Source organism: Diadema antillarum, unplaced genomic scaffold (genome assembly GCF_040938485.1).
Source record: "Diadema antillarum isolate AM-2024a unplaced genomic scaffold, OU_Dant_1.0 seq00000285_RagTag, whole genome shotgun sequence".
Taxonomy (NCBI): Eukaryota; Metazoa; Echinodermata; class Echinoidea; order Diadematoida; family Diadematidae; genus Diadema; species Diadema antillarum.
In genome coordinates, this window is record NW_027271313.1 from 287393 (window position 1) to 305165 (window position 17773).

The 17773-nt window shown below is 37.6% G+C and overlaps 1 protein-coding gene across 3 annotated transcripts in view; it reads right to left on the reverse strand.

The window, feature by feature from the left end:
* LOC139730000 (transcriptional regulator Erg-like) overlaps positions 1 to 16292 on the reverse strand; it is a 156110-nt gene extending 139818 nt beyond the window's left edge. For all 3 annotated transcript variants that reach the window (XM_071640922.1, XM_071640921.1, XM_071640920.1), the window contains exon 1: positions 15992 to 16292. In XM_071640922.1, coding sequence (XP_071497023.1) covers positions 15992 to 16009 — 18 coding nt within the window. In that variant the 5' untranslated portion in view covers positions 16010 to 16292. The remainder of the gene's footprint in view (positions 1 to 15991) is intronic.
* Between the last annotated feature and the right edge of the window lie 1481 nt (positions 16293 to 17773).

Consider the following 17773-nt stretch of genomic DNA (forward strand, 5'->3'; position numbering starts at 1 on the left):
CGCCGATTACCAAGTGACAGAGGTCACTTTATTTATTCTTGCAACCCTCATTGGCTAGCATATTGACTTAAATATTCTCCTTACAACATATCTTCCAGACCATCAGTGTTCAGTGTGTGCTAGGAATGAATGAATCTTTTTCTCTCTCTCTCTCTCAAGGTGGCCGACTGTGAAAGGCCCTAAATCACTCCCCTGCATGACTAATGCTATCCAGTAATTCGCCGCTATATGATATGTTTCGGATGCAAGTCATTACTGGTCATTATTTGGAACTCATGTGAAATATTCTCTCTTATTCGCTCATCCTACCATCTTTAAGATTCCACAGGTAGATTACGCTCATGAATGTTCAAGTACTACAGTCTCCTTACTTTCCATCTAGTCAAACCCGCCTTATTTATTTACTTTTAGAGTCTCTCAAATTCTCTGGTTATTGCATTCGAATAGATGACTTTGTAAGTACTTACAGTTTGATTTTTTAAAATCATATACTGTACATGAACTTGTAAATCTCTGTAAAAGAAGAAATATGGGGTATCTAGTTCTGATGTTCATTTTTTTTTTGAGAGGCACAATCATAGTTTCATTTTCGATATTTTGAAGTGTCTTCCTGGCAAACGTAAACAACAGTTAATAAGTGAGCATACTTGTTTATGAATCTCATAGAACCCGCTACTCATTCACGATAACATGCATGTTTCATGACAATGACATACAAGAAAATCTTGCTCATGTATTGGTTATATTGTGTGTGTTTGAGTATCTGTGGCGAGTCAATATGTCACCACACTTGACTGAAGTACTTGCTGTTAGATTGGTATTGGGCATAGTTCCTCTTATGTTCCGCTGGGATTCTAAATTGATTTATCAATAATGGCGGAGTGTATACATAATCTTCCCCAATAATCGAAGTCATACGGGGTAACTCGCGGAGGAGTGATAATAAATTATTATGAACAAATTAAGAATTTCACGCAGATTAAAAAAAATGCGAGACAAAATCGGTAAAGACGGTAATCTACTGTCCAAAGATTAATATGACGTACGCACATATATATATATATATATATATACATATATATATATATATATATGCATAGATAGATAGATAGATAGATAGAGAGATAAAAAAGAGATTGAGCGACAGAAAAAGCGAGTAAAAATGATAGACAAATCCCGCTAAGCTTAAAGGAGCACACTACATATTGTTCGTGAAGGGTAATTTAAAGGCAGAGACCCTTATCATTTTGCAAAGCGTAGGTAAAATTCGAATGGAATCAAGTTCTGGGTAGATCCAAGTAACATTAGTGCATCACGTAATGCAATAGGTGGGTCACAGAGTAGTAATTTCCTACATTTCATACACTGTAAGACGAATGAATGAAATGTTACGCGTTTGCGAAGGAATCCCATAGATCGCTTCCTCTCTCCCCTCCTAAACTCGACGGCAATATCAGCTGAAAATTGATTTGTGCTTTTTCATCAATGTCTAATGGTTTTTTGGAAAAGAACTTAGTGAAATCGTGATGATTGAAAACAAGGGACGCTACTGCTTTGAAAAGGCTTGTTGCTTGTTTATTTAGGTTTTTGCGAATGGAAGTCTAGATTCGCTATCTGATTACAAAGCTAGGTGAGATTCTGGGAGAAGGTGACTCGACTTGCTGTGATTCTTGGAATACACTTAAGCTTAAAGATAGACAGAACAGCAACACGTTGGGAAGGAAACAACGGCCAGTGGCAGTATAATACATAGAGGAAGTATAATTCAACTTGCGGGCTCCAGTAAGGAAATTCAGGGAGAATAGAAACTATTCTGCGAGAGTGTCATCTTCTCCGTGTCACATGGACATCGTCTCAGATTGCCCAGACTGGAGCGATACTTTACAACCACAAGCATCCACGTTCATTCACAGTACTGCTTGGATTCACTGCGGCAGACAGAACTGAACAGAGCAAACGATCCCCCTTGCCCCCAGAGTATCGGCCAAGGACATCTAAGAGACAGCGGCGGTCATTCTGACCACCAATGATAGATCAGAAAAAGAGAGAGACATACAGTGATACAAACATATAAATTTGACATATTGTGTATACCTATATGTAATATACTAGTATATATGATATGATATGAATATGCATATGATGATGTATATTTATATATAAGATACATGTATATTCAAATATGTGCATGTATATGTATGTATATATATATATATATATATATATAATATATATTTATAAAGATAGAGAGAGAAAGGGAGAGAGAGGGGGAGAGAAAGATGGAGGGAAGAGAGCAAGAACCAAGAAATAAGAAACCCTACAATATTTTGTTGTGTGTGTGGTTTTTTTTTTTTCGCAGAGAAGAAACAATCAGAAATGCACATTCAGGAAACGCAGTGCCTTACTTAATGGCCAAAACACTTGTGCGGAGTCAAATGTTTTAGGCACACTTATCACGAACTCTGCATATATTTCACGATTATATCAGCATCAGACACGACACATACACACTCCTAAACCTCTTGTGTGTGTTTGTTTTTCGCCACAGCTATTTCCTCTTAGTGATCAAATGACAAACTTCTACCCCGAACCATGTGTCACATAATAGGTCGACATACGAGACGACGGGTCCGATCTAATGACTGTGGATCTTTTCTTGTCGCCAATCACAGTATGTGAACTCTAATTGAAAACAACAACAACAACAACAACCACATCTCTGTTCCACACTTTGACCTAAATCAATTCGTGATCATTACATGAGCCCGTAGTCTTCAGGGAGTCGTTTTCAGACTACAATAAATGTTCGATACTATGATGATTGATATCAATGTATAAGAATGTGGTATTTCTTCATTGTATTGTTGTACTGTATTGTAACGATTTCTTAACCCCTTCCTAGCTGTATCAAGGGTAATTGTAACAGAAAAGGAATCTACATGCCGCAATCTTTAAAAAAATTTATATTTATCAGCATGGCATGTTTTCAACTAACATAATAAAGTATGGGTGGGGACACTGACAGAAAACCTCCTTCAATAGCAAACATGTCATCCTGGAAAGCCCAGACATTATGTTGTAACAAGACGAACATTCCGCCTTTTTCTTTCTCACACAGCTATACTGTCTTTGCACAAGAGAGTAAACTTTGGATAATCATAGCAATAATTTTTTCGAATGTTTCCATCAACAGATATCATCTGTCTTGTGGAATCTGCAAACACATCTTCAAAACCAGGAAATAATAGACTTCTGCTCTTTTTCCTGTAAAGATATGGTTCCATTACCAAGGCAACATGACCAAATAACGTTTACTCATCTTTCAAGCAGGAAGGGTAGGTAAAAGGCATAAACTGACTACTGAGTTGCAAATTTCGTGTTCTCTTTTCTTTAAAAAAAAATCATTGTCAGACCATATTTCATTTCCTGATGATTATCATTAGCATTGAAATAACTGTATGTTTTTCTTCGAGATTCTAAAATAAATCTTTATGGACTGAACACTTGATTGGACGGGGGGGGGGGGGGGGGGCGTAGAGATCTGTAACCCACGCGATATCTCAACAAAAATATTCGCGCAGTGTGCAGAGAACATTTGGATCTCTTAAGAAATCCGAGACGTCTTATTTTTGTCTCGGATTCGCTAGGAGCTCACTTAGCATTGATTCTTCCCTGCATTGTAATGGATGGGCTAAAATTATGTCCATGTCCAAGGCAGAAGAATTCCATAAGGTTCACGGAACAAACAAATGCTGCCTCCGATGGAAATGCAGTGTTGGAATCGGTCGGACTTGATACCTAGCAATCAATGAATATATGAATCACAAGTATAGGCCTATTTTGTGTGAGCGGGCTTGATAAAACATTGTTTTAAGGTACATGATTCATGCTATCTCGTGGCAGAATGATATACAAAATGATGTTTGCATCCGCTTAATATCACTCATGAGTCCACGAGAGGAGCTGACCAGACCTGTAGTAGAAAAAAACAAGCAGAAGAGGGGGGAAGTCGCCTCGATCTAATTTCTGAAGTCTTTGCACAGTCTCCATCATAAATGTTAATTTTTGAGAGAGTGGGCTGTACTATCCAAGGACGAAAGTCATTCATCGCAAGAACTTTGTATGTCCGGCATTGTAGATTTACCGCAGGAAATTATTGCGATTCCTCCCTTTTGTCATTTCCGGCTAGCATTACATGTGCAAACTCGGACATTTACTAAACGATATGCTTATTGGGCAGTGGGTTGATTTGGAGGTCGTATCACACTCTGAGAGTTGCCATTAAATCATAACGCTTTCTCTCAGAGCTCAGATGGAAACATTTTTTGCTTGCTGTGGGACTAAAGGCACAAATCAGCGTAATGATTTAGACAGATTTGGTGTAACGATTATGTCAGAAAAAAAAAAACCTTCTCCTGCTCAGGGTAGATTCTTATTTGAATCCCTCAAACGCTTCTTATTTTGCAAGTAAAATCCATTCATGGTAAAGTTGGCGGGATTTCGTACCATTTGGTGAAGTATGAGGAAATCCAAATCTCCATTAATTTACACAATTCTTTACCGTCAGTATAACACTAAAAGTCTACAGTAAAACTGTACACTGCATGTTTCGCCTTGGTATCTGGAAACACACAGGGCTGTAAGATATTTATAACATGAATACGGATGATATGATTATGAAGAATGTGTATGGTAATATGATCACGCTTGTTCCTCCATTTACTATTCCATTCACAATTACCAAACTGAGCATGCCTTTGATCAGAAGATTCCAGCGTTTTGTACATTTTGCTTCTTCCAGACAAATTTGAGAATGCCTTATAGGGTTATATACATTATTATCATGCGGCTATGTATAAATGGGCAACTTTGTATAGCCATGCTATGATAACATAGTTATATTGCAGTGTGCAGTTTCGACCGCTTCTGAGAGATTTTTTCACAATATTTTGCACGTTGCATTCATCGTTTAGTTCCACAAAGACTAAAAATATGATCCTAAGCAGCGTAGGCGTTGTGGTGTCTGCTATAAACACACCGCGCTATCATTGACAGAACGAAACACGACATAGTCATAAATACTTTGCCTATCATTCGAGGCGTTCACAAACAAGGGTGATGTGTTTGAGCTATTCGAACTCATAAGAAACAACATTTTGTTCTATACGAAACAGAACAGTACATTGTCTGTGGTTGGCTATATACGTGTTCGGCTTGAACTGAATGAGAAGAAAAGAAAAAGGCTTCCAAAGACAGAAAACAAAGGCAATGTTACGAAGAAACCAGAAGCATTGTCGGCATTCTCTGTGTGGGGAATTGATGGCATTGTAGTCAGCGTGTGCATTTTGTTGCTAATCTGGTTGCTGAAATAAAATCATGATATAGTAAAGTAAATCTACGTAGATTGGATTCCTTGGTACAACACCTGAATGAAACTAGAGCTTATGAGAGTGTTCATATAGATTATAATTTAAGTGTCTGTACATGGTGGCAGGGGCGACTAAATCTGTGATACCGCCACGACTCCACCAGATATAACACAGGATAGGACGGGGTCAAACGCGGTGGATATCATTTTCATTCTTGTCTCGTTATGCATTCTTCGCCAAATTACCACAGCACATTCACATCCACGCCTAGAACGACTTGCGCTTTCGTTGTCAACAAAAGCCATTGATATGAATATCAGGAGCTTTTCAAGTACGAGTTCGACAGTTTCTGATTGTACCCCAGAGGTGGTGAGTAAAAGGCAAGGTATCAATTAAACAACAATATTCATTATCACCTGACTTTATGGGTAGAGACACTGCTTAGCGCTGTAATGTTTCATTTTCAATAATTGTTCGACTTTGCTGACTGAGCTTTACATGTATAGGATGATGTTGAAAAGCATGAAAGAAAACGAACACTCTATAGCGCACACATGCTTTGAGAATTATTCTGACACTATAATACATGGGATCTTTTAACAAATATCAACATGGAGATCACCCATTTACTAATGGTTTATTCCAATACTGCCTACATGAAATTTTAAACATAGCATATTCGGTCATTTTCTTGTTTACGTTTTTTAAAGAACCTTTAGCGTTTGTTTAAGCTCTTTTTATGGCTTCAAATTCATACAACATCGAAGACTCCGGACGCATAAGTCCATGCAGTGCAGATTTTCCATACTAGAAATTTTGTTAAACAACGCATTTATGTGCGTGCATCTAATGGTCTATTGGTATTTGCAAATCCTGCATGTAGGGGGCCTACCTGAAGAATTCTCCTCGCATATAGTATTGTTAACTATTTGAAAACAAAATTTACTTGGAGAAAAGATTGTTTTGCCAATATTTTACAGCGAATAAAAGAGAAAATATTTAAGAAATGTTATTTGAAAACACATTTAGCGGTCAAAAGAGAAAATAAGTTACGTTATCACAACTCTAAGTGACTATGGTGGAATTATGACAACTTTGCATTAGTTTTCTGTGATAGATAAAATTTACTTAAATATACGAATTTAATTCGATATAGAGGAATTATTCAAATATGGATGCAGGTCACCAGTGTGATGACATAATCACAGTATTTGATCTCCAAATGTAAATGTGGCCAATATCACATTTTTATGAAAACATGTGAATCTTTCCAATTTTGATACTCATGACTTTACGTTACAGTTGTCTTCATGTGATTTTACTGCAAGTGATAATATTTTTGCATTCACGTAAAAATGTGAAGACAGAGCATATATATTGTCGTGTTCAGTATGAAGTATTTAGATAGGATTGACAAAAGAGGTAAAAAAAAAAGGGAAAGGAAAGGTTTCGTTTTGGTAAAACAGGTTAGGCGAGAGTAAACCGTGTGTTTATCCCGGAAAACGCCATTTCCGAGACAGGAAACGCCTCGCTGGCTGATTAGGTTTTCAGACGGAGTTTTTTGGGGGGAGGCGCGCGGTCTACATTGGCTTGTTAAAATAATAACGCGCCTATTGTATGATAAACGCAACAATGCAAAATCACAGCACTGTGGTGAGAAGGAGTACAAAAGTGAATCGTACGATTTGCTGAGCTTTTCTGTATTTATAAAAACGAAACAGTTACATGTTGCGTAGACCTACGACTCACATGATGGTATCATGGAGTTGAAGTGGCCAGATGAGGAGTCTTCCATGCGATCACCTTTTGGAATGAAATGACTGAGAAGTGTATCTTATGTAAGGAACTCTTCTCCATGGTTCTGTATCATCTTTTATCCTATCTTAAATCAGCCAAAATGGGCATCCATTAATATAAAGTAGGGAACGTCAAAAAAAAAAAAGAGTTACAAATGACCCTAAAGTACAGGGATGATAAAAGATGCGATGAATGTTAGAGATGATAATTTCTGAGTTTTGCACTTGTCATGCTCTGATATCAGAAAACAGACGTAAGACAAAAAAACTAGTCGAATGGGGGACTGGTAATGCTTAGAATACAGGCAAACGGCATCATTAGGAATGTATCACCAAGTAGGCATCTAGGTTGCAAGGGTTGTAGAAGGCGATCCACGTGTCAGTCTAAACCGATCATTACCACTCACACAACATTGCGCCCTGATGTTGACCCGTGAAATAATTCCTGAACAGAGACAGTTCGGGTTTACATCAACGGTATCACGAGTCGTAAAATAGTGTTGTCAGTAGGCTTTATAGTGAAAGGAGCTTAGCCAGTAGTGTCTGTGTTTGTATGTTACAGTGGTTTCTGTCAACTGGTAGAATATTGATGCTTATATCGGGAAGCGCCATTATATCTACCATGGAGAAAATCCGTTGTAGACTAAACAACTGTTTCACTTCGAACATATAGCAACCTCTTTCCTAAACAGAAGGTAAACAGAGCATGTTCTATATCTAGCCTGTGGTACAGTCGTGAAAGCAAAAAGGGTCGTTAACCCGTAGTCTCCAAGCAAAGTCGTCAAGCAGGCCAGGGGATTGCGGTTGCGCGAGTTTAATGTGCCAAGCTGCTCATACACCAGAAAGTTTTCGGACTTTTCATTAACTGTATTTTTGGTTCTTTAAGTTGCTGTCACAATAGCAAGAAAATCTGCAACTTAATTAAACAGATTTTGATTCCTGCAAAATTAAAGAATTGAAACGCCCTGTGCCGATGTTTGGGAGCAAGAAATAGATCCTTTTCTAATGTAAGGAAATTGTAGACGATGTAGCTCAAAGAAGGTTAAATGTGGAGAGTATATTTATAAGAAGAGCCTCCAATGACAACACAAAAGTTTCATTAAATTCTAGACACAAAGCTTTAAAAAGTTATCTCATAACATATTGAAATGCGAAAGTAGAATTTAAACACTAACAAGTAAAACCTATTTTTTAAGGGCAAAAATCAAGGGAAATATGTAATGCAAATGCATGTGGACATCTGTCGATTCATGATACCCTCAACATCGCACAGTGGACCAATGAATATATAGATACATGCCATACATTTTATAATAATTTTCCGTCAGTTTTCTTCAGATTATTTGGATACATCATCCACAAAAACCTTCAAAACCGAGATTCTGCAGGGACACAATCTGACAATCAATGCTAAAGGGCAAAGAAATGATGAACAAAAGGCATTGGAATGCATCTTTCCCTAGACTGAGCATAACTTCCATGTTTTCGTTACTAATATGATTAAGGAGAGAAAGTCCAGGGGAACTTAGGGACCTATTTGATATTCTACCTATTATAGGACAAATACACGGGCGGTCTCTGGAAGTGAAAATCTATCCTTAACTCATGCAAGCTGCCCATTGCCAGGTGAAGCAATTAACAGATATCATACACATGTTCTTTGTACGAGTTTCAATCGGTGTCTATTACGAAATCGAGACACAACGCCCTATCGATATCATGAACAAGATATGTGGTCAAAACATTCACGACGGCATAATATCCTTTCATTAAACTTGAGCATGTTGATCCACAGTCATTCTAAAAGTCGATGCCCCTGTACTTCTTTTTGGATTCACCGCAAGCATATTAGAAAAAAAAGTATTGGAACTGTAGAGATGATGCGGCTTAAACTTTTGAATAGTTCTGCTTTCACGTAGGTCCTAAATTACGCGTATGAAGAGAAAACGAGACAAATAGAATTAAGAGAGGAATCTAATCTGGTTTATGTATGATAAAAGAAAATAATCTTCATTCGAAATCCTCTGCCTACATTAGACCCAGGGCTTGTTTGTCTATTCGTTTGAATTCATAAAAAGACGAGAACCCTTGGTTTCTGTGCATATTTGTCAACAGAAATTTTGCTCTTGTCTTTCGAATCAATGTCAAGACAAAGAAACAATAAACGAAGATATTTCTTTAATCTAGAATCAAAACATTACCAACCCCTCAAGGGATGATTTACATTGACTCCTATCACTGCCTATGAATAACAGCCTTTCAATTTTAGTGACATTTCTCTTTTTTTTTAATGAATTTGTACGATTTATTTCAGCATCTTGAGAAAAGAAGTTTGATATCAAAATAATATGTTCATTTTTTCCTAGCTGTTGAAAAATTTTTATTACAATCAAATTGATTATGCTAGCTACTTACTTAATAGTATGAAATATGATAAACTTTGATGTACAAGACAATTACGGGACATGGTAAATGTAGATGTAGAATTCTGCAGTGACGGTCAATTCGTATAACAATGATGACAACCCTGTGGTATGGTTCAATGATCTATATTTTCTCCTATAGTGAACAAAGGAGGATTCCTTCTTTAGTGACATGGTTGATGTCGGTACTTGACACGACATGGGTCGCTGATGTCCCTCTCAGCTCGATTGAGGTGGGCTCTACTCGTATACTGCCCTATGCTGTAAGGACAGGAACCTAGCGATAAGTCGAAAGTCACACACTTTTCCACTCCTTTTCCTCCCCTAATCGTCACCAAAAATCAGGAGCTGAAGAAGACAGATTAATTGGTGACTTCACATTGCTCCGATATCAGCTACTGAGAGTGTACAACGAGTACATAACAGCAAAGATCGGTATCAAGCATAGTTGTTGTTATTCATTTATCTATCTATATTTCCCCTTTTCTGTCGGCTGTGAGGCACGCGCTGGGATAGAGACAAGGGATCAAATCCGGGTTTAATTTAAGGCAATCTGGATTATCGTCTCATGAAGTAGGTCAATAGGATGAACCCCGTCTGATCCCTTGCTTCTCTAAGCAATGTTAAAGTTTGAAATAAACCATAACTACTTGATCATTATCAAAATTTCGGAGGTCATAACCTAATTTTCTTGTAATCGCTTGAGCACGAGCTCGCAAGAAGTGTCATCAATGTAAGTCTAGAATAGCTTCTGTGAATATCTTTTTGGACTGTTATGCATTTCAAAACACTTAGAAGGGCAAGAGATTTACCACTGGGGGAAAATCATACAAACAGCATTTTTGTAATAATACTTAGTGAATGAATAAACGGGAAAACAGGGAGTATGAAGAAAATATATATTTACACTACAAGCGGATAAAAACCAACGACAGCGCAGGATTTATTAACCCATCAAAAGGCAATGCAAGCAGATAAGAAAATAGAGTGAGACTGGATGAGTTAAGGATGCTTAAAACACAGCTAAGGCACGATGAATTAACACTGATTCTTTTTTTTTTGTGAGCTCTGTTGAGCTCGTTTGCACCCTGACGACAGGACTGCCAGAGATACGGGAGAGAGGTGCTGATCAACCTGTCGTGGGTTGTCGACGGGTGCTAGACAGGTGCACTGATAGAAGGAACAAATTAATTACACAAACAAGGCACTGGAAAAATGCGTCGAACGCCGAAACGATGAATCCTTATCCGTGACACGGGAGTGCATACCGATAAGTCGATATTCTAATTCCAGAGTCAGGTTGATGGAATACACAGTGCCCTGAGGTAACTCAAGAATCTAATTGCTGTCAATGTCATAGAAACTGCTCATAAATGGCTCTTAGCAATCTTAAATGGAAAAGTGATATTCGGCTTTACCATTTAAAGCTCTCCTCTTTATTTTCCGAAAGTGATAAAGTGTTATATAGGTTGTAACAAATAAAAGTACTTGTGCTTATAGACTCGAGAGGAAAGTTAATGACATCTACAAGTGTTGTCAAGATAGGGTACTAAAAGCTTGGAGGATTCATATACAACGGATCAACATTTGCTACTCACCCTCGATGTGACATTAAGTACTGAAATATTTTCCAATCACTTTTCACAATGAGGGGTATGATAATCAACGTCGTAAAGAAAGTTGAGTCAATGTAGCCCACTGAACCAACGACGCATCACAATAACATTTTTGTATTCATGTTGAAATGTTAATCTGAGTATTCAACATGTGAAAGTAATTTGATGATTTCATACCATATATTATTATATTGCTGAAAGGAACCACCAGAGGTCCGTTTAAACTTATATTTCACTTTCACTTTTCACTTTTGCCATTTAATCATGAAATGTAACCTAAAACAGGATTTCTTAGAAAGTTAGGGGGCCTATTCCTGAGAACTATGTACAGGAGCTTCCAAGCTCGGGAGATAATTATATCTTTAATTATGCCCGTAATGCAGCTTAAAGAACCGCGTTTGGGGGCAAACTTATATTAGAGCATATAGTTCAGCAAAATAAATGAAACCGTTTACGGGATACTTCGGTGCACTATATAGGGCGGCTGAAAACCACTTTAATATAGTTCTACAAACATAAAATCTAAACATTCTTGCCTCACTAATACTGTACCGACTGCTGACTTGAGGTCCAATTTGAGACATTGGATTCCAATTTCCAATCCAATATCCAGACAAAATGACGCAGTTGTAGAGAGATCCTATTCAAGAGTATTATAACCTCAGGGTGGGGATTTTTATATCCCATCGCCGGTCAGTATTAGTGATATAACGCAATCCTTCAAGACACAATAATTGAAGGCGATCTTTTTGGGGGACTATTTTTTATAGTAACAAGAGGTAACCTAAAGCGTTACCTTACCAAATACCACTGACAACAGGAAAGATTTTCAGAACGTCAAATGTCTTTGACTTTATGACATTTAATTACGGGATTTGCACACAGGGAAATTCTTCTAAAGGATTGGGACAACATACTCTTTGACATTTTTAAGAAGCTGCCCTTTATGTAAGAAAAAAAAGAATAAAACATATTTAGCTCAAGATACTTGTGCTCTGTTGCCAAAGACAGTTATAGGCGATGCTGTTACTTTCCTTTGGATGTAACTGCCAAACTGTTTGTCTGTATAAATTATCAACTTCAAGCATTTAACATTCAAATTTAATATTTGATCGTATTTCAAAACAGCTACAGAAAATATCAATTTGAATGCAAAAGTAAGCGGTGTTAAAAGAGAAGATATATTTGTTACTTAAACAGCAGAGCTTGCGTACAGTCAAAATCTATGATCACTATTCAAGTCGGCAACGCACCAAATCGGTGTCATGAACTCGAAAACCCTGCAACTCGAGAGTGAGAGAAAGAGAGAGAAAAAAGTCGTTAGCCAAACATTGAGGCATCTTCAGCTATTAAGTATCTTACCGATGCATTGAGTTGTAATGTGTTTTAAAGACAAATTTACCCGTTATCACTGTTTGCACACGTTTGAAGTTACTTCCCCTGGTTCCGGAGTGCGCATAGGCTCGAAGGCTATCACTGGGAAAAACACAAATGCCAAGACTTTTTTTTTTTTTTTGCTTTTTTTTTTTGGTTGAGTTTTCAGTGGTTTGGAAAGAGGAAGACAATCCGGAGAGTAAATGCTTCTTCTTCAAATAAGTTTTACTTGAAAGGGAAATAGCGACGGAAATTCAATATGCTACATTTCTTTATCATTTTAATGTACATGTACAAAGTTATTAGAAATATATTGATATGATAGAGTGGAAGAATAAAATTGCCAAACACTAAGCTTCAAAAATAACATTATTAATGCTTCAGTTTAAACAGAGAGACTTACAGATTTTCGCAAGGCCATTTGGAAAATAAAGTTTTGGTTGCTAATGGTTCATTATTTTTGTTTCTTGATTTTAACCAAGAAAACTATTTAGGGTTACTTTTCTTAGGACTACCTTTCACACGTGGAGAGAGATCAATTGCCGGGAAATGTATGAGATTGATAAGTCACACAGCGAATGTAGATGTGTTGATATTAATTGGATTAAGCCAACAAACGTTTAGATGATTTAGATTCAGCTACAATGGTTTCGATTTCTATACTACCTGTTGAATGACCCCAGTGAAACTTGTACAGGTGATTGCTCATAGCATTTGTTGGTGGGTTTTTTTTTAATGCTTGATTGCTTATCTTGGAGAATTTAAGGACAACGATTAAACAGACTGTAAAATTAAGATGGAATAATATACTGGCAAAAAGAGAGAAAGATATAGAAAAACTCTGCTTTAACCAAGACCAATTTGCATGTTGCAATGGTGATATGAATTTTATGAAGCATGTACTCTTTTTGTATGGGGAATGTTTTGCTTGAAACGTGCCCATGATTTTTTTTAACGTTAATCGTATGCACACGAAAAGGATTTATCATGTATATTCATGAGCAACTGTAAGAGGAAACAGTAAAGAGAGAAAAACAAAAGACGACTCGTCGTAACTAACGCAAAATGCCACTTCTAGTGATTTTGATTATGCTTTTTGATTCTGTCATAGTCTAGTTTGAGAAGCGATGTTTTAAGCCCGCATACTGTCCATATTTCTGTTACTTTATAGTCCACGTTGCATGCTCATTTTCGGTCAGATAAACTGGTATAGTTTCACAGCAAGATACATTTACTTCCTGCCGCTAAGAGCAGCGTAGATAGAACGAGACATAATTTTATACACATATTTCCTCTTATGACAGCTAACGCTCACTTATGACTTGGTGCCAACGAGAACTAAGTGATAAAAGCTGGAGAGCTGCGCGCAGACGGTTCACGATAGCTAACATGACCAGCTTGGCGTACGGCGTTCAGCGCCCGTCCGCTGGCCCGAAGTGTTCGGACAGCAAAACGGGTTACACTAGTCATGTATGTTACAGACAGACAAAGCGAGCATTAGAGTCGTTGTTGTACCATGTTGAATTATCCTTCGCATTGCTAGAGGTGCATCTAACATGTTTAAATTACATAAGACAAGATGACAAGAAAGGCATTGTTATGGTGGTATCTCTCGATCAAGATTTGTCCCTGTTACATTGAACCCATTTAACGGAGTGTAAAATGTATGATTTTCATCCAAGTCTTCTGCGAGAAAAACGAGCTTACATAAGCAGCAGCCATAAAATTCACTGCGTTTGGTGTGTTGAAAACAAGACCTAACAGTCCTTTCTATTCAAATAAACGTGTTGCATTCCACGGAAGTAACACTGTCGAGAGAGTAGAAGGTAAGTGGGTATAGTGTCGAGTAACAAAACAGAAATGTTCTAATCTACAAAACAGGAACATATATAGGAACATATCAGACAATGATATATTCACTGAAATGTCTACAGTCTTTCATAATTCAATTAATCTATTTGAATGTAAAGACGATCGTAACCGTCTCTTGAATGTCTTTCTTTCGTAAGAAAATTCAGAGTAATAAACTCTCAGTTATTGTGTAATTATATGGCAAGGTAATTTTAACAAAATTACTTAAACAGAGTCTATATTATATTTGAAGGCTCAAAAATATCACCACAGAGCAGATTCTATTTGTTCGATTTTGGTCCTGTACATTTTAAACTTTGCTTTATGTGATAGGTTTTTTTCAAAATTGTTTTCAGCGTGTTTTTTTTTCAAAGTAGTAACGTGCGATGACTAAATAACGTAGGTATCTAATTTCAGCAAAGACACTAATTAATGAGGGGAAAAACTGATCCGAAATGACACACTCGGTATGCTATTTTGCATATTAATATGTCCCGTTGAACGTCAAGATTTGAAAACGACTAATTACTTAAAATGGGATTTCAATTCTTGAATCTGGTAATTTGATAAAGTAGTAATGTATGAGCTTTAAACGTTGACTAAAGTGCCAGGTAGTCACTCTTTTATCAGGTAGCAAGAGAAAGATGAAGCCTATTGTTTTGGCCGGACCTTGGCATATCCCCACCGGTACTCATTGAAGAGTTTTTGTCACCAGTTTGCACGGAGTAATTATGGGCTCGTACTGCGAAGGGAAACAAGCCATGTCCGTCGCGACAGCCAGCCACCACCGGGAAGCTCCCCGGGCCTGGCGCTTATCGGAAGCGGCTGGTAGAGTTAAATTTCCGCTCGGGTTTGTGGAGAGGAAAGCCTCTCTCAAGTAGCAGAGCAGGGCAGCCCGGCAACGTGCTGGCCTGGCCTGGCCTGGCCCAGGCGCTGGCTCGCTGACAGCCCGGTCTCCGGCTATACGTGCACAGGATATCTCCTGAATTGTGACGCAGTAGAGAGTTTTATGAATGGATACCACTCAAACCACTCTCCTTAATGTCTTTCAGAAAGAATCCAAACATGACTTATCTAGCTGGGACAACAGCAACAAGGAGACATATAAATACATATTTTTCTACTTTTTCTTCATAAAGAAAAAAAAATCTGACGATTAGGATTTTGCCACGCACATTATAGTCATAAAGACGCTAATAAATATTATTTACTTATTAAAAGGAGACATTTAATGACTGTCAATAATTCCTACCAGATCAAATGTAACAAGAATCGATAAATGAATAGTAAATTTGCCACCTACAAAAATTGGTTTATCATACTGTACAAATGACAACCTTCCCATAAAAGAACTATCCTGCTTGCTTAAGATAAAAATCATATTTGCAGCAGGAATGACAGCCTCATCACCGATAATAGCCGCTTTGTTTACAGTGTTAGATTTATATTTGAAGCAGATCATATCGCATATGGCTTACGCTCTGCTATGAGTCTCTAAATTAATGAGTGTATTCGAGTATAAAATACACTGGTGAGTTTAAAGACTGTCTAAAGAGACTTACCTTAACGACAGTATCCATCGTAGACTAGTGACAGTGGCTCAACTCCGGAATTTCGTGAGATTTGTTTCTGCGAGGATCTGTCAATGCGAACAAAGATTTTCTCTGCCAAAAGCTGCTAAAAGTAATTTCTCCTCGCGAAGTATTAATGCTCGTTGAAAACGGTATAGCGACTTGAGACGGACCAAGTTTTGTCCTTGTTTTGCCTCCTTCAGGATTGTCTCTGGCAGGCAACCTGACTCTACTGTTTTGGGAGGAAGGTAGTCTTCTCCCCGTTCCTCTTTCTTCTCTTCTAGCCCTCTCTTCTTTCCTTCTTCCTTTTCTTGTAATACTGACAGAAGTCAGCTGATAAAGACACACGAAGAGCGCTAAACGAGCATAGTGTACGTTCTCCTACGTGCGAGCAGCGAGCAGGCGCGCAAACTTTGTTACCAACCACTTGATGCAGCTTTGGTATGTTGAAGTGTATTACGTGCGTATGAGTGTGTGCGTGTTGGTGTGGGTGTGTATTGGTGCTAATGTTGGAGTCATTGTGGATGTTGAGTGTGTGTACGTTTTATGTGTATTGTGCAGCTAAGGGGCCACAAGTTAGTTAAGTTTCTGGCCCATCTGTGATAAAGAAATGTTATATATACTTTTTGCACATCTAGTTTTGAGAGTCTTTGGAAGTCTAGAAGGTGTTACAAAAAACTCCTGCAAGTTTCCTACAATTGTTGAGAAAATAATGCATTGTATCTTGTTGTTGCTGTTGTTGTTCCATTGCACTGAGTGCTGTTTACTTGTAAGCTTATCTGTTTGGTTTTTTTTCACATTCCCTTAAGTTAATGAGTTTACATGATGATACAGCATGGAACTATATCTGCAATTAGACAATTTGTGCCTATAGACAAATCTTGCAGTGGTTATACAACACTCTTACACTTCCATGTGTGACTTATGGTCTAGAAGTTTACATGCTTACATGCTTACACTCTGTATTTTTGTTACAAAAGAAATTAGTACGTGTGATCTGCTTCAAAGGAGTATGCTCGTCCTTTATCTTATAATGCACAAAAGCTAGACATTTATAGATCGTACAAATGTATAATTGGATCTGTAATGTTTGACTTAACTCATCGCAATCTGCTCCACTATGTGTCTGAGTATTGTTTAAAAGTTGAGCATGACATAGTTATGATACAAGACTAAAACAAAATTTCATTTTTTGATCCAGCAAGATTCTAATATCAGTTATATCACGTTTGTTATCGATGTTATTGTTTGGCAAATAAATTTCATTTCATTTCATTTCATTTCATTTCATTTCATTTCATTTCAATTCATGACTCATTATGACATTATTACTTTGTGACTAATCCCAATGCAGCTGGCGAGAGGTTTATCAAGTTCTTGTGTATATTCCATGGAGGCGAGGGTTTTTCTGGTTCCCCTGCTCTTCTTACCAGCAGGAATCTCTCCATCAAGGAAAATCAGATTTATTTTTCATCGCAGTGAAATTATTTCCTCCGTGACTTTGAACCTTGTATTATCAATATTGAATCAATGCATGTTACAAGTACGTGTAGCTTCAGTCGGTCAGTTCGTCATGTGTGATCAATGCATGCTTCCCTTTCAAAAGCACAGGTATTGTGTGCTTGCTGCATTCAGTTGTCGCGTTCCACGTTCAAGTGCAAGAATAAGTGATGCAATTAATTTAAGGTTAAAGGTACTTATCTTCTGTTTACCATTGGGAGCATGTGATGATGTAAAAATGTTCGAGTTATCATATTTGATGCATATGTGTAG